We start from the raw sequence: 21,876 nt of genomic DNA on the forward strand, positions 1-21,876 counted from the left end.
GCTAATATTTAAAAAAAAAAAAGAGACAACGCTCTAGGAAGCCGAAACCTCTTTCTAATAGTCGATGTACAATTATTTGCTACCAGCTACTATCCTACTTGTAACTTGTAATTTACTCTTGTAATCGCTGGTTGCGGTTTGATTGAAGGAAAACCCGTTGAAGGAGGATTGCTGTATTGTATCGGTTAAGTTCCCAAGAATAATTTATCACGGAAATTGATAATAATGAAATACCTACTTCAGTTTACGTCTTGTTTTATACTTTTTGGTATTCACGCAGTAAGGTTTTTTGTTTTTAGGGTTCCGTACCTCCAAAGGAAAAACGGAACCCTTATAGGATCACTTTGTTGTCTGTCTGTCTGTCAGGAAACCTACAGGGTACTTCCCGTTGACCTAGAATCATGAAATTTGGCAGGAAGGTAGGTCTTATAGCTGACATCAGGGGAAAAATCTGAAAACCGTGAATTTATAGTTTCATCACACAAAAAAAAAAATTATGGTCATGAGCTGATAATTAGTATTTTTAATTTTCGAAGTAAGATTCTCTTACTCTTATATCTTACTTAGAAGTAAGATTCGAAGAAAGTTTTCTTGATACGCCTTACTCACAACCTTGAATGGTAAGCTGGAAGAAATCTCTGTTTAGAGATAAGCATTTCCAATGTAACTTAATTTATTATTACTTTGCAACTACAATTTTGGTACATGAAAAATAAAAATAAATAAATAAAATAAGATAACTATATCAAGTGGGGTATCATATAAAAGCTCTTCACCTGTACATTCTGAAATTTTTATTTATTTTTATGCATCATAGTTTTTGAATTATCGTGCAAAATGTCGAAAAAATAGGACTGTAGTACGGAACCCTCATTGCGCGAGACTGACTCGCACTTGGCCGGTTTTTTTTAATAACCTACTTTTTTATTTTGTATGACGTAGGTAGATAACGTTTTTCATGGGATCGCTCATTATACGATAAGAACTTATTGTACATATCAGCTGTTAACTTCTCTTTTTGTAATTTATTCCGTTTCTGTGGTGTAGTTAAAGCTCGTTTTCACTTTAAATACGTTTTATCTAATAAAAACTAAAAAGTAGTTCTAATTGCAAACCTTTATTTCAACTAGTTTTAATTTAATGTGCTCAGGAACTTTACACCTTGTAACAAAATGTGAAACAAAAATACAAAAAAAATATTTATTTTGTGGAAATAAAGGGATCGGTTCAGATTTGACGGAAATAATTACTTGACTATAAAAACTATACTAGAAAATATAAAAATTCGCTTTAAATTAATAAACTTCATAATTTCTTTGAAGTTTTATGGAAATCTTTATAATGCCTAAATTATCGAGTAGGTATGCATGTTTCCCGTAACATGCTAATCAAATAAGTACGGCGTTACAAATTTCTGTGTTTCACACGTTATTGAAGAGTTGAATCGGTGGCTGGTAGAAAAAGAGTGGTTGTTAATATCATTGCTTTTAGTACCAGGTAAGAGTTATTGTAACCAAATTTTTTAACCGACTAGTAAGCCAAAAAGTAGGGTTATTATTTTAGCAAACTATTGTATCTATGTTTGTATTTATATACGTTCTACCGTAGCGCCTATACTCTTCAACCGATTTTGATGAATGAGATGTCAATCGAATTATTATTGTAGACCGTGACACAGGCTACATTTATGTGAAGGAAATTAATACGGCGGATCTAAGCAACAGAAAAACTATTTTAATATAATATTTCAGCATTTATTGAGAGGAGTAGTCGAGTTGTAGTTTTGAACTTTAGTTTGTTATATAAATAGCAAGCAAACGAGCAGGCAAGTCACCTGATGGTAAGTGAGTAACCGGAGCCCCATGAACATTTGGAGCAGAGGAACCGCCAACGTATTGCCGACTTCTCAGGAAGTTATTGATTCAACCCTGAAATCCGCCCCTTGAATAATCCCACGTTGAAATCTAGTAGGGACATCGATATAAATGACAAGATATGGTCAAGCAAACAAAATTTTTCACGGTTTTGGAACCAAATTAATCAGCGCCACCTCTTAGATACTAATGAACGACCCGTTTGAAATCCAGACGACACTGAGGTTGCATTGGTGCTAAAGCACCACTGAGTCGGTGCCATTTTGTTTGTTCAATAGCGCTGTCCATACGAAGTTATATAATAAGTCAATGAGTGGGGATTATAAAATTAAATATAATATCAGGGCATTTTCTGGTTTAAAAAAATCTAGTGGGATGTAGTAACACTACCGAAGGGAGAAGACAAAACACACACACAGACTTCGAGAACATTATGGAGAATTCTCACACATGCAGGTTACTCCGTCCGTCCGTCTAGAACTAAAGAAATTGTTTAAAATTTAGTATTTGAATGACTCTTTTTTATTTACATATCTAAATAGAACCTAGACCTAATTAATACGTAGGCATAATTTTATCTAACTGCGACGTAATTTATCTTAGTTATCAAAATACAAATGATGCGTCAACAAACCACACAATTATCTTAAACTAGCTGATGCCCGCGACTTCATTCGCGTGGAATTAGGTTTTTAAAAATCCCGTGGGAACTCTTTGATTATCCGGGATAAAAGTAGCCTATGTCACTCTCCAGTTGCGCGATTGCGGTAGGATGACAGCTACAATGTCGCGATCGCAATCACCTCTAATTGGCTGACGCTCACAATATTAATTGTTGCAACAAGAATACCATAAATTCAGCCAATTACAACAATTGCGATTGTAATAATGATTGATTATCAAGTTTCAAATTTTACGGAATCGACCAGCAGGTCTTTATCTATACCCATGCAAAAAATCACGTCAATGCGTTGCACCGTTGCGACTTGATTGAAGGACAAACCAACAAATAAACAAACAATCACACTTTCACATTTATAATAAGGGTACCTAGTGATTACTTATTTGATTTGTATTTTATATAATATATTGTGTCCTCAGATAGTAAAGATGTCTGCAAAACTATGTTACGACGTTAATATTCGTAGTATTAACGCTATATTATTATTAAGGTAAGTGGATACATTATTTTTAACCATCTTCAAAAAAGGAGGAGGTTCTCAATTCGTCAATTTTTTTTTTTTAATGTATGTTCCCCGATTACTCAACTACGCGAGGGACCGATTTGGAAAATTCATTTTTTGTTTGAAAGGGTATACTTCCAAGGTGGTCCCATATAAATTTGGTGAAGATCTGATGAATATCTTCGAAGATGATTATGGAAATCCTCAACGAATAAGAGTAAATTGCTCGCCATCAGTGTAATAGCTTAGTAAATAGTAGGTTTTTAAACAGGCATAGCATATTTTAATACATGGCAACACCAAAAATGTGAAATAAATAATTAAAAAAAACTATTAAAGTCTAACCTAACAACAGACACTAAAAATTAAAAATAATTTAATTTATTTCCAAATATATTATACCATCAAGAGTTAATGTAGTTCTGTTATAATATTTTTTGGGGTCGGTGCCAATGAGGTGCAATTGTGAAGACTCAAAAAAATATGAAGTACTAGAAAATTCGCGCAGCGAGCTACTTAATTGGCACCGGCTCCAAAAATATTATTAAAGAACTACATTTAACTCTTTATGCATAATAATATATTCGGTAATATTTTTTTTTTTTAATTTTTAGTGTCTGTGGTTAGGTATTGAAGTCGGTTTTTTATTGCGCTTTCCTTTAGACTTCACGGTATTTTACTTTTTGGCACATAGATAGTTTGCATCCCGGAAACGGACATAAGCTACTTTTTATCCAGAAAATAAAAATTCCCACCGGATTTATAAAATCTAATTCCACGTAGAAAAAGTCGCAGAAATCATCTAGTGTTGTAATGATATTTAATTCCAAAAAAATGTATTTTTATCACAATTTTTGTTTGTAACATTATTATGTTTGTAGGTACATAGATACATAAAAGCCTTACAAAAAATACTTATATGAGTATGTTTCTTTTGACTAACCTGCTTTATTTCCAGACGTTCGATCCCAGCTGTTGCCTTTTTAAACAATATTTATTTCAATTCTAAGAGATCCGCTCACTCAACGATTGACTCAAAAGATTTCTACCAAGTCAATAAAAAAATACCGAAAGCGTTTTGGGATCCTCAAGGGACATTTACGGCCCTTTATCGTTTGAACAATATCAGGTGAAAACCAATATATTATATACTAAAACCTGAGCCACTTTTGCATTTTGTATGATCATTATACAAGACTATAATTATTATAGTCTTGTATAGGTAATAAAGCAAAACTTACGTCAAAAAACTCTGTTAAAATCCGTGTTTAACCAAAAATGTTTGATGCTTGGTTTTATATTTTTTAGAAAATACTTAACAATAATTTTGTAACGGTTTATTTTGTAGAGTTCCTTATATAAGAGACAGTCTAGTAGATGTAGCACCTGGTGAAAAATTCTCTAACTGTCTGAAAGGAAAGAAAATCCTTGACGTCGGATGTGGCGGAGGATTTCTCTCAGAGGTAAGGTATGGTGGTTATAGTATCTGAAGAGAAAACGTGCGATAGAAGTAGCTTTAGACTAAGATTTTATATCACATCAACGTTGTTAAAATTCGAGCGAATTTCAAATACTTTATACAAAAAAATATTTAAAAACCGACTTCCAAAACCAAAGTAAAAATATTTTTTGTTTCTACTCCTGTATATATGTATGAAGACGGGCGAGCATTAATCAAATCAAATTAAATGGTTTATTCAAAATAGGTAATAAATTCCATTTTTTGATAGTCGGTTGTTGCATTTGTAAGATGATATAGTGGTGATAATTTTTACACAAACTTAAAAACTAAAGCTACGTCGAGGTTTCCAAACGCGCCCAGTGGGGTGATTCTCTAACTCAGTGTCTAACACTGAACGATAGCCACAGAGCCATTTTTTAATCCGTTGAAGGTTTTCTTCGAAAAAATATTTTACTACCACCCAGTGAAGCAGCATTGTAGGACCAACCAACCTCGGTGGCTATCATTTTGTGTTAGACACTGAGTTAGCGAATCACCTAGCAGGTCTGACAAGATAATAAATGAAACTACAGAAATCAAACTGTAAAGCACGCCCGACTTCAACATTCGACACGAGTACAAACAAAAGTTATTTTTACTTTGTATTGGTTTTGTAACTCAGTTTTTAATATTTTATTTTATTTTAAGCTTTTTAGTGTAAGTAGTCATTGCTTGGTTCTTAAAATATCAATTCGTCCTTCTGACGTATTGATGACCTAATTTTTTTCCTAAGACCTAAGTTTCGGTCTAATAGTTTAGCCGCTCCAATTCTATCTACGTTGTTGAGTATTGAGATATAATATCCTCAGTGGCGTGCACAGGATTCGAAGCTAGGATAGGCATTAGTTAGGCTTATTATTCACCAACTGATATGATGAAAAATGGGCACGAAGCTATTTCAACTCGGGTAAGCAGTGCTCTTATGCCTCTATGAACTGCACGCCACTGCAGTTGTCCTAACCAGAATCACAGATTAATAATTTGCGAAAACGATAAATAAAATACTAATTTAAAACTGCCTAGTATACGTTTTTAGGCCTTGGCTATGCTTGGGGCTGAAGTTACTGGAATAGACCCCAGCGAAGCAGGCATTGAACACGCAACACAACATCGCTCTAAGAACAAGCGCTTGGCAAATAACTTGCCTGCATATATTTGGACTACGATAGAGGTGAGATTATGCTGTTGCATCGAGTGCTTGAGACTCTCAAGTCTCAAGCAATTTTGTAAGTCATTTTAAAATCCGAAAGAAGTTATACCTAAACTAGCTGATGCCCGCGACTTCGTCCGCGTGGATTTACATTCTTTAAAATCCCGCGGGAATTTTTTAGATTTCCGGGATAAAAAGTAGCCTTTGTGTTAATCCAGGGTATAATCTATCTCCATTCCGCCGTAATCCGTTCAGCCGTTTTGCGCAATTGAGTAACTAACATCCAAACATCCACACTTTCACATTTAGGTATAATATTAGTAGGGCTAAGTAGGCTTACTTCAAAATATAGTAATGTTTTAATTTTTTGCTTTTCAGGAACATTCTAAGAAGTATCCTGAGAGTTATGATGTTGTAGTGGCATCAGAGGTTATAGATCATGTCGCCAATCAGGAGCTGTTCGTGGAATCATGTGTGCGTGCCGCTAAACCAGGCGGAAAACTATTCTTTACCACCATAAACAGAACACGCATCGCACAGTTCTTTATAATATTTGTCTTTGAAGATATTTTGAAAATAATTCCAAAGGGTGTCCACGAATTTGACAAGTTTATCAAACCAAGCGAACTGCAATACATGATGGAAATGAGTAAGTAATGTAGTATGACAATACTATTATCAGTTGTCACCTATACCCGGCGTCAGTGGCGTGCCCGGGTTTTAAGCCAGGGTAAGCACAAGGTAGATATCGCTGACATTGCCTCACTAGTGCAAACGGCAGAATCTCGTCACCACGTGCGTGGAAAAATTACGCATGGGAGACCGAGGTTGAGATCTATAGAGCGTTCCTATAGTACGCGACAGGTCGAGATAGCAATCGGGGAAGGAACGCCCCGTACACCCGCTCATTCCCCGCGCTAACCCCATGCGGTTGACGTGCGGGTTTTGCGGGTTGTCCCCTCGCCTCATACGCCGATTATCATCTCGACCTGTCGTGGACTGTATTTTTATTTGCTCAGACTTAAGTTTCAGTTAAAACGGGACAGATTTATGTCAGCGATATTATAATGCTGTGATAGTGTTCCCAAGTAGTATGCTACGAATAAACCCCCCTTAATAAATCGTGTTAAACGATTATTTCTGTTCTCTATTGTTTCAGACGACTGTTTCGTGGAATCAACAAAAGGCTACGTTTATTATCCATTGGCAAAGTATTGGGAATGGACTAAACATACGAAGTGCTTCTTTGCGATCGAGGCTGTGAAATCAAAATAACTTAATTTTATTACTAAAAAACACCTGACCTCTCAATTCATGTACTTACTACCTATATCAACAGTCATTATATATTTTAAAAAATATATTGTTTTTCAAGTAGCTAGATGATGCCTGCGACTTTGCCTGCGTAGATTTGCATTTTAAAAAATCTTTTTTCTGGGATAAAAAGCACCCTATGTCCACAATACAAGCTATTTAGCTTTTAGTGCCAGTTAAAAGATATTTAACCAAATGTTTTACCCGACTTCTAAGCCAAAAGGAAGGGTTATGATTTTAGCAGACTATGTATGTATCTATGTTTATATTTATGTACGTTCCGCCGTAGCACCTAAATTACTCAACCGATTTTGATGAATGAGGTGTCAATAGAATTGTTATTATAGACCGTGCGACACAGACTACATTTATATTTTTAACTAAATAAAAAAAAACTAAACTAAAACATTTTTTTAAATACATTTATATTTTTTCATTTTCATTTTCATATGAACGAAATTAATATGGCGGATGTTATACCCAAGCAACAGAAACACATTTTAATATATTCCAGCATTTATTGAGAGGAGTTTTTGGGTTGTAGATTTGAGCTTTAGTTTGTTACCTACATAAATAGCAAGCAAACGAGCAGGCAAGTCATCTGATGCTAAGTGAGTAACTGGAATCCATAAACATTTGCAGCATTAGAGGAACCGCCAACGTGGTGCCGGCTTTTCAGAAAGTTATTGATTCAATCCTGAAATCGGCCCCTTGAATAATCCCACGTTTAAATCTAATGGGGGATTATAAATTAAATATAAATGAGGGCATTTTCTGATTTAAATAATTTAGTGGGATGTAGTAACAATCCCGTGGGAACTCTTTGGTTTTCCAGGATAAAAAGTAGCCTGTCTCTCGATCTTTAACTATTTCTATGCAAAAAATCATGCCTGTCGTAAAGGCGATGGCCGTTGGAGCCGGAAAGTCCTTGAGTGGAGACCGCGTTTAAGCAAGCGTAGTGCGAGACGCCCTCTAGCACGATGAACCGACGATATAAAGAGGCTGGCGGGAAGTAGCTGGATGAGGAAGGCTGAGGACCGGGTGTGGTGGCGCTCTTTAGGGAAGGCCTATGTCCAACAGTGGACTTCCACAGACTGGTGATGATGATGATGATGATGATGATGATGCAAAAAAATCACGTTAATTCATCGCTCCGTTGCGAAGTGATTGAAGGACAATCCGAAAAACTAACAAACAAATACACTTTCGCATTTATAATAAGGGTACTGATTTCGAATCCATACTAATATTATAAATGCGAAAGTGTGTCTGTCTGTCTGTCTGCTAGTTTTTCACGACTCAACCGTTCAACCAATTTTGACGAAATTTGGTACAGAGATAGCTTACATCCCGGGGAAGGACATAGGCAGTGGCGTGTAGGTCATAGAGGCATAAGTGCACTGCTTACCCCAGTTGTAATGGCTCAATGCATATTTTTCATTATGACCTGCCAGTAAATAGGTTCCTACCTAACTAATGATTACCCTGGCTTCAAACATTGTGCACGCCACTGGACATAGGTTACTTTTTATCCCGGAAAATTAAAGAGTTCCCACAAGATTTTTAAAAACCTAAATCCACGCGTACGAAGTCGCCGGCAGCTAGTACCTAATAAATTATCTCTCATCAAGGTAAATCAAATCCTCAACTCTAGAAATTCGCTTAGTGTAAAGCGGACTCACAGTTTCGCTAGACCGCGCCTATTCCCACTGAGTGTGGTTTTTATTTCTTTGTGAATTTACATAATGATATTTTTGTCGCGTTAGTCGCTACTGCGCTGAGATTTACTGCGCAAATTCTCAGGGGCGAAGAACTAAGGAAGAGGGGCGACTGAATTTGAACGTATAAATCAAACGCGCAGAGTTTTCTGTGGATCGCTTATAGAGAGAGTCGCAACTCGCAGTGCGTGCCAGACATTCGTTATTTATTAAAAGCTGAAAGTTCCTCTGCGTATTGTCCCCAACACAGAGAGGAACTATCAGCTACTATGAAGTTTAAATCATGGTGACTTTGGGAGATAACAGGTAATAAAGGTGTAAAAAATCTTACGTCAAAATATAGTCTAATTTTTTTTTATTTTCTACGGAATACCTAGTATTAAAAATCACGTCATGCATTGCCAGACAGTGTCGTGGCAACCCCTAGCAGACACCCTTAAACTATTAAACTTTAACACCAGCCAATCCGCATTGGGCCAGCGTGCCAGACTATGGCGTAAACCCTTCGCTTCTCATTCTAAGAGGAGGTGGTACTCAGTAGTGAGCCGGCGATGGGTTGAATATGATGGTAGATAATGATACAGATTTTGCGCAACGCAGAAAGAAGCTGCGCCTCATGTCCACTCCACTATGCAGGTGTGCGTTGCACCTTACTGCCAACCTCAGAAAAAAAGACACGGCTAACAGTAAAAACTTTTCAGTTACAAAATCCCATATAGTGCGCGGGGAACGCAGTGTCATCTTTGTGCGGCGCTCGCCCGCGGCTTTTAATCAGGGCCGCATGAAAACAGTTTTCACAGATGGCTTCAACGATATTGCTCGTACTGCGCCATGTACCCGTGACTCGGGTATGCTACTGACACTTTGCCGACTTCAGGAACTCATATAATTTCTATCAAGTCATCAATTTTTTTTGAAGTAATTCAATATGACAGAAGCAGTCGTGTTTTTTAATTATTTTAATTACTACTATTTTATCCTTTGAGTATAAATACGGAAGCTTAAAAAGAAGCTGCGTTTCATCTCTATTTCATTCTGCAGATGTGCGTCTCACGTAATTATGAATCTCAGAAAAAAGACACGCCTAACAGTAAAAACTTTTCAGTTATAAAATCGCATGTAGTACTTTCACAGATGGCTTCAATGATATTGCTCGTAATGCGCCATATAGGTACTCAGTTGTGTTACAGACACTTTGCTGAGTTCAGGAATTTCATATAATTTCTGAATATAAATATATTAGAATTTGGCTTTGACACACTAGCCTTGCGTCTTGATATCGACAAATGTGTCTAACTTAAAGCTTCGGTAACTCAACGGTTTGTGGGTTAGACTGAATTAAAGCGATTTTTGAGCCACGCCACCTCTATATTATTATTAACGCACTAGTTGATGCTCGCGACTTCGTTTGCGTGAATTTAGCTTTTTAAAAATCCCACGGGAACTTTTTGATTTTCCGGGATAAAAAGTAGCCTGCATCACTCTCCAAGTCTTTAATTATAACCATGCGAAAAATCACGCCGACCGGTTGCTCCGTTGCGGCGTAATTGAAGTATAAACCACCAAACCAATTTGGAAGGTGTACCTATATTATTATCTGCTACATCTTAACATTTACTTACTCTTTCCTTTTTTGGTTTTAACCATCTTTGTTTCACTGAGCCAGCGAAGTTAAATTGTTCTAGGATTTTTTTCTAATTCCATTTTTCACACTTTTCCTACAACACATGCATCAGGTGCATGAAAATATGCGAATCTGGCTTTTGATCCGTGCTATTTGTCGCATGAACGAATACACGTACCTATAGTACGCGACAGGTAGAGATGGCAATCGGGGTATGAGGCGGGGGGACGCCCCGAAAACCCGCACGTCACCCGCGCTCGCCCGCATCGGGTTAGCGCGGAGGCTGTGCGGGTGTGCGGGACTTTCCCTCCCCGATTGTCACCTCGACCTGTCGCGGACTATACCTACGAAATACATTCATATTCAATTTCGTTGCAAAAATATGGTCCCATCATCATACCCCATAATGTTTATTGTCCATACAAATGTGCTGGTCGTTTTATGGCCGATATTATGCCGTAAAGGTTTAAACAAACACAACGCGAATTGGAATCTCCACGATAGAAATTCACACTGACAGCGCGCGTACTTGTGTACGATTTGTTATACTCATAAAAGTAAATTTTATGAACGAAGTGACGACCTCCGTAGCGCAGTGGTGAATGCTGTGATTTTATGATGTTTAGGTTCTATTCTCGACAGAAGCATTTTGGAAATTTAAATTCCTTTATTATTGTCTCTGATTTGATCTGGGGGAACCTTCGATCGCAATTAGTTTCTATCCAACCAGTAAATTACCGTCGTCGGTTAAAGTGGCTCCCAATACGCTTTCGCCGCAATTTGCATATTCTGACTGTTCTCTACAATGTTCTTAATACCTCTTCCCCTGGTTATCTACGAGAGCGATTTCAACTATCCCGCCCTCCTACTAGACCTATGCGGTCGTGTGTCTCAAAAAATCCTCTCGTCACTCCCCGTTGTAACACAGTCTTCTATAACAAATCTTTCACCGTACTAGCTACCCAACTTTGGAACTCACTTCCTGAAAATGTCAGAGAGAACTGCCACTCAGTACACTCATTCAAATACAGAGTGAAGCAGTATTACCTATCATTAATATAGAGTATTTTATATATTATATGTATTTATATTTTTCATATATTATGTATATAATTATTTATGATAAGTATTATTATTGTATATAAGTTGATTTGGGTATTTATTATAAGATATTTATGTAGTTTATTAGATTCTAGTACCGTAGACCTATTCCACTTCTTGATACGCCTTACTCACAATCTTGAATGGGAAGCTGGAAGAAATCTCTGTTTAGAGATAAGCATTTCCGATGTAACTTAATTTATTATTACTTTGTAACTACAATTTTTGGTACATGAATAATAAAAATAAATAAATAAATAAATAAATCAGGATTCGAGACCGCAGCCAAGCGTGCCTGTTTGCTTGCTATCTTGTCATCGAATAATAATAAAACCGTCACATACGGGTTGGATTCGCACACGAAGGGTACCGTACCGTCGCTCGTATAATATATGACACTATTTACGTTTTATTTATTTTTAATTTGCATGTCAGCCATTTTGAAATTTGCCATTTTGGTTCTTTATTATTTTTTCATTTGTTCATGAGATACAGCCCGCTGACAGACAATCGGACGGATAGACGGACGGATAGCGGAGGCTTAGTAATAGGGTCCCTTGGCACTCTTCGGGGACGGAATCATAAAAGACACCTTCATACAGTTCGTTGTATCAAACGTCTAGGATCTTGTACACGTTTCCGTTGCACCGCGCCGCTTTGCGCATTGTGTATATTGAAGGCCTTAAATGCGGCATTAATATGGCGCTTAATATAATTATAATAATGGTGTCGTAAATAGATATTACTGAATACATTTAAAGCGCCGATTGTCCTGTTATATATGTAATTGGATAGGGTTTTAATGGTAGTGATTAACACTTATTAATTTTGTTTATCATTTCATAGGTGGATTAAGAAGTTAATCCCACTTGATATCTGAGGTCCAAGTTTGGAAATATATTCTATCTATAACATATTATTATCTTCATGACTTACCCATCGCCAGCTCACTACTGAGCACGGATTTTCTCTACCTGATGTTAGTGATTACCGCCGCCCATGAACATTTGCAGCACCAGAGGAACCGTCAATGTGTTGCCAGCCATTCAGGAATTTCGGAATTTGACGAAGTTTTTTATTTTTCTGATCAGCCTTTAACCTAATGTGTTATACAGGTCCCGCAAATTGCTAATGCCCGTGGCCGCCATTTTAGTGACGTCAGCACTAAACTTTCGAAGTTTCGAGCTGATGATATATTTTTATTTCGGCTGACGTCAAAATGACGTCATTTCGATGTTAATGAGACATGGTTCCAGCGTAATAGCAATTTGCAGACTTGTAAGTATCTCAATGGAGTGATCGCGAAGTGACTTCGCATGCAGTGCCTACGCAATGCGGCACGGTGCCGACTACAGGGCATTTGTCAAAATGTCGCGTGCGAGTGTGAAACATCCTATTCCCTAGCTCAACATGTAAACGTGGAGCCAGACTTGAAACGGTGTTTTTTCTACGGATAAGAATGATAAGTGAATGTTATGAATTCATAGAATAGTACTCTATAAATAGATCTAATATGTATCACCGACTAGTAAAACTAACCCAACCTAACCCCTACCTGGATCGGCTCCTCCATCCCCGTACCGATCCCAAACCAACCAATATCTAACTATTACAACCTTCTAATCATCAATTGTAACAAAGAGTATCCACACATTGTGCTGTATAGGTAGACAACTGGACGAAGTAGATGCACTAAGCGATGCAACGACGCGAGGGACAGCTAGGGGTTATACCACTCGTGCATCCGTAGCTCTCATTCCTCCATAGTCCATATAAAACATAGCTTCGTTGAACCCTTTCCCACTAATGCTAAGGTATGTGCAACGAAAATTATTGGTCTATATCACACACATCCATATTCTGGTTCTGAATAGTTTGGATTGTGTTTCGAGTGAAGCTATGGAGGTCTCAGCTGATAGTTTACGCAGTGCGGAATCGCCGCAGTGTATTTGTTCAGTGCCTAGTGTCGCGGGGGAGCCATAAACATACAACTTTAATGGGAATGCAAATACTGAATATACACAGATACCTATTTTCAAGCCTAAAGCATACTCAATGCTTATATGTGTGTTTTGTGTGTGTGACGCGACGGACAGACGGACAGACAACAAACTGATCCTATAAGGGCATTAAGGGTTCCTTTTTTTCCTTTTGACGTACGGAACCTTAAAAATAACAGTAGATTAAAATCAACAGTAGATAGGTATCATTTCATTTATTATTCATGCATTCCAATATTGATTATATAAATTATTATTAAACAATTATTTTTATATTTACAATATTGAAACCCCGTTGGGGCACAGCAATTTTAGTAGGGAGACGGCGCTTATTAATCGTCAAGTAGATAGTTATTAATTTTGTAATTTCTGTTAACTTATTTTTAGAATTCTGAGGTCCAAGCTTTAAAATTCAGGTACACGGCCAAAAGTGATGAACATCGATCTTTAAAGGAGATAGCAGATTTGTAGAACACTGTCTCGGTCTTTGAGACCGACAAAACGTCATATGGGTATGAGTGACAGAGACAACGCTCTACAAACCTGAAAATTCATTCTAAAGGCCGATGTTCATCCCTTTTGGCCGCGTACCTGTATACGCGTAGGTATTTATAGCAAGTAGGGCTTTTCTGTACACTTGAATAATTGTGAACAATAAACTAGACGAGCAGCTTGCAGGCGCACCTCGATTTGCGGCGATTATCCTGAAAGTTAATCAAGATTAACGTAAACCTATTATACTATCAGCCCTAACGAATGGCGGTAAGAGGTCTGTTTCCTTTGAATTTCTTTTTGTTTTAAGTTATATCTATTCAACTAAACTGCTGTTATCTTGTAAACTAAAAATTAGTTATACTTAACTTGGGACATGTCAAGCATTAATTTATGGTTGAATTTATGTTCTAAAAAAAGATAGTGTACTTTATCTTTTTTTCTTTTCTTTTCTTTTCTTTTCTTTTCTTTTCTTTTCTTTTCTTTTCTTTTCTTTTCTTTTCTTTTCTTTTCTTTTCTTACCTTTGTTACTTTCATAAGCTATTAGTTATAAGTTCTCACACACGACTTATCTGCCTAAAAATGCATGCTGTAGCCGCCTATAATTTGATTTACTTAAACGCACATCTAAATATATAAAAGGGAAAGGTGACTGACTGACTGACTGATCTATCGACGCACGGCTCAAATTAATGGACTGATCGGGCTGAAATTTGGCATGCAGATTGCAGATAGCTATTATGACGTAGGCATGCACTAAGAAAGGATTTATGGAAATTCAACGGGGGGCGAAATAGGGGTTTGAAATTTGTGTAGTCTACGCGGACGTAGTCGAAGGTATACGCTAGTATTATTATAAGCGTATGGAATAGCTTAGGATGCTTGCAAATTCACACAAAATAAAATTACTCATAGGTTTTAAAAGTTAAGTACTTAGACTAACTAAAAGAGCTCTCAACAGCTTAGATGAAAGCATTCAAGTTTAATCAGATGTGATCCAAACAACGAGCGTATGCCATGCGAGTACATTTGCATTCACATTAGAGTTTCACTATTTGCACTGTGTGAAATGCACTTGGGATGTTGCTATTTACTTGTAGTGAAGCGACGTTGTCGATAAAATAGATTCACAACTTGCACTAGTGAAAAAAAGTCTTTAAACAGCTGATTGATCCAAACGAAGCGGGCTTGAAATGAGTTTACATTTGCATTTACATCAGAGTTTCACTATTTGCACTGTGTGAAAAGCACTTGGGATGTTGCTATTTACTCTTACTTGTAGTGAAGCGACATTGTCGATAAAATAGATTCACAACTTACACTAGTGAAAAACAGTCTTTAATCATCTGATTGATCCAAACGAAGCGGGCTAGAAATGAGTTTACATTTGCATTCACATTAGAGTATCACTATTTGCACTTGGGATGTTACTATTTACTCATACCTACTTGTAGTGATGCGACGTTATCCATAAAATAGATCCATAACTTGCACTACTGAAAAACAGTCTTTAATCAGCTGATTGATCCAAACGAAGCGGGCTAGAAATGAGTTTACATTTGCATTCACATTAGAGTATCACTATTTGCACTTGGGATGTTACTATTTACTCATACCTACTTGTAGTGATGCGACGTTATCCATAAAATAGATCCATAACTTGCACTACTGAAAAACAGTCTTTAATCAGCTGATTGATCCAAACGAAGCGGGCTAGAAATGAGTTTACATTTGCATTCACATTAGAGTATCACTATTTGCACTTGGGATGTTGCTATTTACTCAAACCTACTTGTAGTGATGCGACGTTATCCATAAAATAGATCCATAACTTGCACTACTGAAAAACAGTCTTTAATAAAATGAGTTTACATTTGCATTTACCTACATTAGAGTTTCACTATTTGCACAGTGCGAAATGCACTTGGGAATTGGGACGTTGCTATTTACTCCTTGTAGTGAAGCAATTTGTCGATGAAATACGACTAATTCATAATTAATAAATATATAAAATAAATAAATAAATGAGAGCTCATAAATTAATTCATACTTCATAAATTAATTCATAATTAATTTATGAGCTCTCGCGAAATATGCATTGATAGACATATCCTTTCTCTATTAAACTGAAATTACTATGAAAAACAGTTTTTAATCGAATGCGATCATACATTTGGCATTCACATCAGAGTTTCACTATTTGCACTGTGAGAAATGATGTAGTAGCAATGTTTCTATTTACTTGTATCTACTCGTAGTGAATAATGTATTATAACTAATAGCGGAAAAACAACATACATAAACTTGCTTAAAATCTTAAAATCCTGAAGATATCATAATACCTGATAATAATAAATTATTATGTATGTATTACCAATACCATCTTATACAATAATACTTAGAAATCATTTATTTTGTCACGAAAAAAAATTGGTTTATATATATTATTACAAACGAAAAATAAATATATCAAAGTTACTATTGTATGTTGTGATAAATACAAAGCTAAAAGATAAAAATATACTCCTACGTATAAATTATTTACTCCCATTTTTTGTTACTTACTAAGAACATGAGAATTTTTTATGTAGGAGTAAATAATAAAAGGTAGAAAAGAAATAAACTGTATAAAAATTATTTACTCCCATTTTTGTTACTTACTAAGAAAATGAGATTTTTTATCTAGGAGTAAATAATAAAAGGTAGAAAAGAAATAAACTGTATAAATACAGAGTATGTAATTTTGTGGTTCCATTTTTCTTATTGTTGCTCCATCTTAGGCCACAGCGTAAGAAATCGCCAACCATGAGGGAAATTACTCTCAAGATGCTAGCGTGTTTTACTTATTTCACTTTTTGTGTATTTTGGCCTGAGAGCCCATAGCACATTTTACGTAGGTGCTTGACGAAACTGAAATGAAAGTTTCTAATGCGATTCATTAAGACCTTCCCTGAGCTGAGTAGGCATAGCAAATTAGAAAAGGGACTGCTCTGTTGGGTTTACCCTTCCCTCCCTTCCTTCCAGTCCCTTTTCTAATTTAGATCTCTTAACTCGTAAGAGTTAAGATTTTTCGAATATTATAATTTTATAGAAAAAAGTACTTACCTAAATGAAGAACACAAAAATCTAGATTATATTTAAATGTGTATTCCATTGAATATAAAAATAAAATGGCAGGTCTTTTGGGATAGTTGGAAGGCATACTTACAATAAAATTCTCAGCTATTTTTTCATGTCATTATGTTGTTATATAAAACCAAGCGGTAGAGGGTAAGCAATCAAACAGCTATTCATATTTTTCAAATATGTAAGCTCACCATGGATCAGTTAATCTATTTTTTTCTTAGCTGGCTTAAAAGGTAGATAGTGAACTAATAGCAGAAAATTTCTCGCGTTTTAAACATTCTTATTTTTCCACGTTTCTTTGTTTGTTCACGAATATAACGTCTTATGCACCATACATAGCAGCTACATGTTAAGCAAGAAGAGACTTGTTTATTTTTCAATTCATCCAAAGAAAAAATTGATTGTAGTTGGCCTACTTTGAATTTTTATCAGGCACCTCTTCAAATTTTTTTACTGGCTCTTAGACTATTTACTCCACTCTCGCCGCGGGCAACGAAACCTCTTAATGTAGGTCCCTGACTCAGTCCCTGAATACAATCCCATTTCAGCACAGTTGGCTGCAATTAGAATACTACTTCGTTATTGGACATTTTTTATAGCTGGAGCGTAGATCGACGAGGCGGACTATTAAGAACCGCTATTAGTACTTAACAATCAATTCTTTAAGTTAATTGTGCCGAAGATCTTTAGCATTTTAGAGACTTTTAAAACTTGAAACAGCTTTACAGAGCTGTTTTTTCGATTCATCGATGAGCACTACTAAGCCGAGTCTGCTCTCAGAAAAGTGTTTAGGACATAGTATATTGACCACGCTGGCCGCAGCGCGGATAGGCAGACTTTGTATACATTTGAGAACACTATGGAGAAATCTCAAGTAGGTTCAGTACGGGGCAAAAAATAATGTACATCGAATAGCAGATTTGTAGAGAATTGTCTCTGTCGTTGAGACCGACGAAATGTCATATAGGTATGAGTGAAAGAGACAACGCTCTACAAAGCCGAAACGTCATTCTAATGGCCGATGTACATTACTTTCTGCCGCGTAGTGTATGTAGGTTTCCTCAAAATGTTTTCCTTTACCGTTAAAGCAAGTGACATTTAATTTCTTAAAACGCACATAAATCCAAAAAGTAGCCTGGGATGGAATCTAGGATCCCACAAATACAAGGCTGATGTCTTTAACACTAGGTCAGCACAGCTACTTTAGTTACACCCATATATACCTACATAACTTGTATCTATAGTCTATGAGTATTAAGTGCCTACCTAGTGAAACCTAAATATGTATTAACCATGAAACAGCTTTCTACATTAATCAGTGAGGATTCAAACAGCACAGCAATGAAGTTAGATTTGCATTCGCATTACAGTTGCACTGTTTGCACGGCATGCACTCGGCATGCGCCCGGGATGCTGTTATTTACTGATCTTGATGAGAACATGTCAGGGGAGGTGTAGAGTGCTGCGCGGCGCTTGTTTGCTAAGAGGGATATTAATCTCTATATATAAAAATGAATCGCTCAATGTATTGCTGATCGCAAATTTCGAGAACTGCTGAACCGATTTTGCTAATTCTTTTTTTATAATATCCCTTGAAGTACGAGGATGGTTCTTACGGAGAGAAAAATTTCAAAAATTGCCTGAAAAAGAATCGACTGTTAAGGCGGTACGAAGTTCGCCGGGGCAGCTAGTTTTCAATTTTTTTTTCTAGTACTATATTTATAAAAGCAGTGGCTGCCTAGTGGTTAAGACGTTGGCCTATTCGGTGGATCGGGGGTTCGATCCCAGACACGGACCTTTAACTCATCGACCACTTGTTCCAACGGTGAAGGAAAACATCGTGAACTTGAAGTAACCTGTACGCCTGAGAGTTCTCCATAATATTCTTAAAGGTGTGTAAAGTCTGCAATTCCGCACTCGGCCAGCGTGGTAGACTATGGAGTATTAGTGGACTAAAGGAGACCCGTTTGCGTAGAGAGCCGTTGATGGTTTAATGTTGATTATGATGTTTATAGATATAAATAGAGTAATATTATCCTAATCCATACTTCTATACTTAATATTATAAAAATTCGAAAGCGTGTCTGTCTATCTGTTTGCTAGCTATCACGCACCGTCCGTTTAACCGATTTTGACGCCTGAAGAAGGCCTACTTTTGGTCCCTAAAAATCAAAGAGCTTTTCTGTACTCTTTATTATGAAAATGCGAAAGCGTGTCTGTCTGTTTGTCTGCTAGCTTTCACGGACCGTCCGTTTAACAGATTTTGACTCCAGAGGAAGGCCTACTTTTGGTCCCTAAAATCAAAGAACACTCACAGGATTTAAAAAACCTAAATCCTAGAGGGACAGGGCTATTGAACAAACAAAATGGCACCGACTCAGTGGTGCTTTAGCACCAATGCAACCTCAGTGACGTCTGGATTTCAAATGGGTCGTTCAAATCATCTAAATATATAAAAGGAAAACGTGACTGACTGACTGACTGACTGACTGATCTATCAACGCACAGCTCAAACTACTGGACGGATCGGGCTGAAATTTGGAATGCAGATAGCTATTATGACGTAGGCATCCGCTAATGGGGTTTGAAATTCGTGTAGTCCACGCGGACGAAGTCGCGAGCATAAGCTAGTTAGTATCTAAGAGGTGACGCTGATTTGTTTGGTTCCAAAACCGTGAAAAATTTTGTTCGCTTGACCATATTATTATCTTGTCATTTATATCGACGGCCTCGCCCAAAGGCGTCCCTTTAGCTAAAAGATAAAACTTTTATCTGTAAGAACATTAGGAAGATGCCGCGCATGGTTTACAAAAGGAAACATTAAAGTCGTTTTTCGTTTTGCTACATTACCCACGCCCACTGAAATGCTATAAATACCTCAAGCAGGGGTTGAAGTCAATCTATTGTGATAATTCACGTTAGTCTATTGTGATATTACATTATGTAATGGTATGAGGCTGATTGGTATAAGGGTTGGTTATCCTGGCGCCACCATCATTTGAGCATCAAAGCCAAAATATCTACTATGGATTATATGGAGAGCGCTGAGGAGCTAGGGAAACATGTCTTAAATCTAATTTCTTCGGAATTCCGCAAGTGGCCTACTTCCAGTAATCCCTCGAGCCCCACTTAATGTCGTGTCCCGGTATAATTAATATAACAGAACACTATTTTATTTCATTACGGCAGCAATATTTCGACTAAGTTAGAAGTTTTGCCGCGAGTTGTACCAACAGTAGTATAATTGTGCACATAAATATTTATGCGGCCATCTTGAAGTGTAATGGCTTAGCTTTATTAGTTGTTATCGAGTTTTTATTGCATATGGTTTTGTAGTTCTACCATAACAGTGTAACTTTGAAGTTTATAATAATGTAGCGAGAAAATATAGAACATTTAAACATACCAGAAGTGAAGTTAAATATTAACCATGACACGCAGTGGCTTATTGATAGTTTTACCTTTCATAGTAACCTTACTGCAATATTAACTTGATTAGGGCACAATTGCTATTGAAACACTCAATCAAAATGACGACCTAAACGCAAAAGCATTTAATAGTCGGTCAAGTCTGCGTCTGAACGAGACTCCCATAAGAATCATCAAACACTCGCATTTATACCAATCGATTCAAGATGGTTGCCCCACAACTCATAACAGATCACGTGACTCCCATTCCAAAAGGCGCCAAATACAAAAATGCGATAACAAACATCTATTTACTTACTTATATGAATACAGATTTTAAGTTTTCATTTGATAACTACTTAAAGCTGAAATGTAACTATAGGTAGGTACCTACTAACTAAAACTGATAGCAGTAAATTAATGAAAAAGTTACCCCTAACGACTGAAAACTACTTAAATTATGCTTTGTAAGAAGACAAAATTTTACATCTGGAAAAGTGAAGGTAATATAAATCCCGCAAATTGCTATAGCGCTGGAACCATGTCTCATTAACATCGGAATGGCGTTATTTTGACGTCAACCGAAATAAAAAATACCATCAGCTCGAAACTTCAGTCTAGTGCTGACATCACTAAAATGGCGGCCACATTTGTGGGGCTTATAAAATGAAAACTTTATTTTGTCTGGGCATTTTTGAAAGCAACTGTACTTCCTTATTATCAAAGTAAGTATGACTCGTCTAGTCTTAACCAAATACTAAGCGCATAAATTGTGCTAATGTAGATTTATGTGTGTCCGTGTGTCCCGCTAGCACGCTAATGCCAGCCGAGCCGGTGCTGCTTCGCGGTGCGTTGGTTACAGTAATTAACGCTGACAGAACATGCCATAACTTCGCCCTTTTCGGGGAAATTAAATTTGGTTGCACTGCTATAGTTTGCTTACACTGTGGTTTACTTATATAACATTAGCTACCTAATTGCTATGCTTGTCGCAGACCAATAAGATCGATAAAAGTCGAGAAAATAAAAGTAAGCGTAGAATAGGTACTACATGATTACTACATGAACGCACACATCTAAATATATAAAAGGAAAAGGTGACCAACTGACTGACTGACTGATTGACGGATCTATCAACGCACAGCTCAAACTACTGGACGGATTACCGGATATACCGTAGGATTATTGTCCTGCTTCTAGAACAAGTTTTACGGAAGTTTAAAGGAAAGCTGAATATTAGTCCTGTCTCCAGGCTAATATTCTTTAAAAGATATGGCTATTATCCTTCAAATATTCCATTTAATATCGCAAGGCGAAATATTCCACATTAATATTTCTATAAAAGGTATAAAAAATAAATTAATATTCATCCCGGCGTCTCAAT

At 36.8% G+C, this 21,876-nt stretch overlaps 2 protein-coding genes across 4 annotated transcripts in view; one reads left to right on the top strand and one right to left on the bottom strand.

Moving 5' to 3' along the window:
- The window catches only part of LOC117984450 (kinesin-like protein CG14535), a 437,285-nt gene that overhangs the window by 99,528 nt on the left and 315,881 nt on the right, over positions 1–21,876 (bottom strand). The gene's annotated exons all lie outside the window — the stretch shown is intronic.
- On the top strand, positions 2,968–9,053 carry LOC117984452 (ubiquinone biosynthesis O-methyltransferase, mitochondrial-like). Its single transcript, XM_034971067.2, has 6 exons — positions 2,968–3,046; positions 4,017–4,187; positions 4,407–4,521; positions 5,596–5,730; positions 6,088–6,358; positions 6,869–9,053. Exons 1-6 carry the CDS (start codon positions 2,985–2,987, stop codon positions 6,982–6,984), a joined length of 870 nt encoding a protein of 289 aa, XP_034826958.1. The 5' UTR covers positions 2,968–2,984; the 3' UTR covers positions 6,985–9,053.

The sequence above is a fragment of the Maniola hyperantus genome, chromosome 8 (assembly GCF_902806685.2).
Source record: "Maniola hyperantus chromosome 8, iAphHyp1.2, whole genome shotgun sequence".
NCBI classification, from domain to species: domain Eukaryota; kingdom Metazoa; phylum Arthropoda; class Insecta; order Lepidoptera; family Nymphalidae; genus Maniola; species Maniola hyperantus.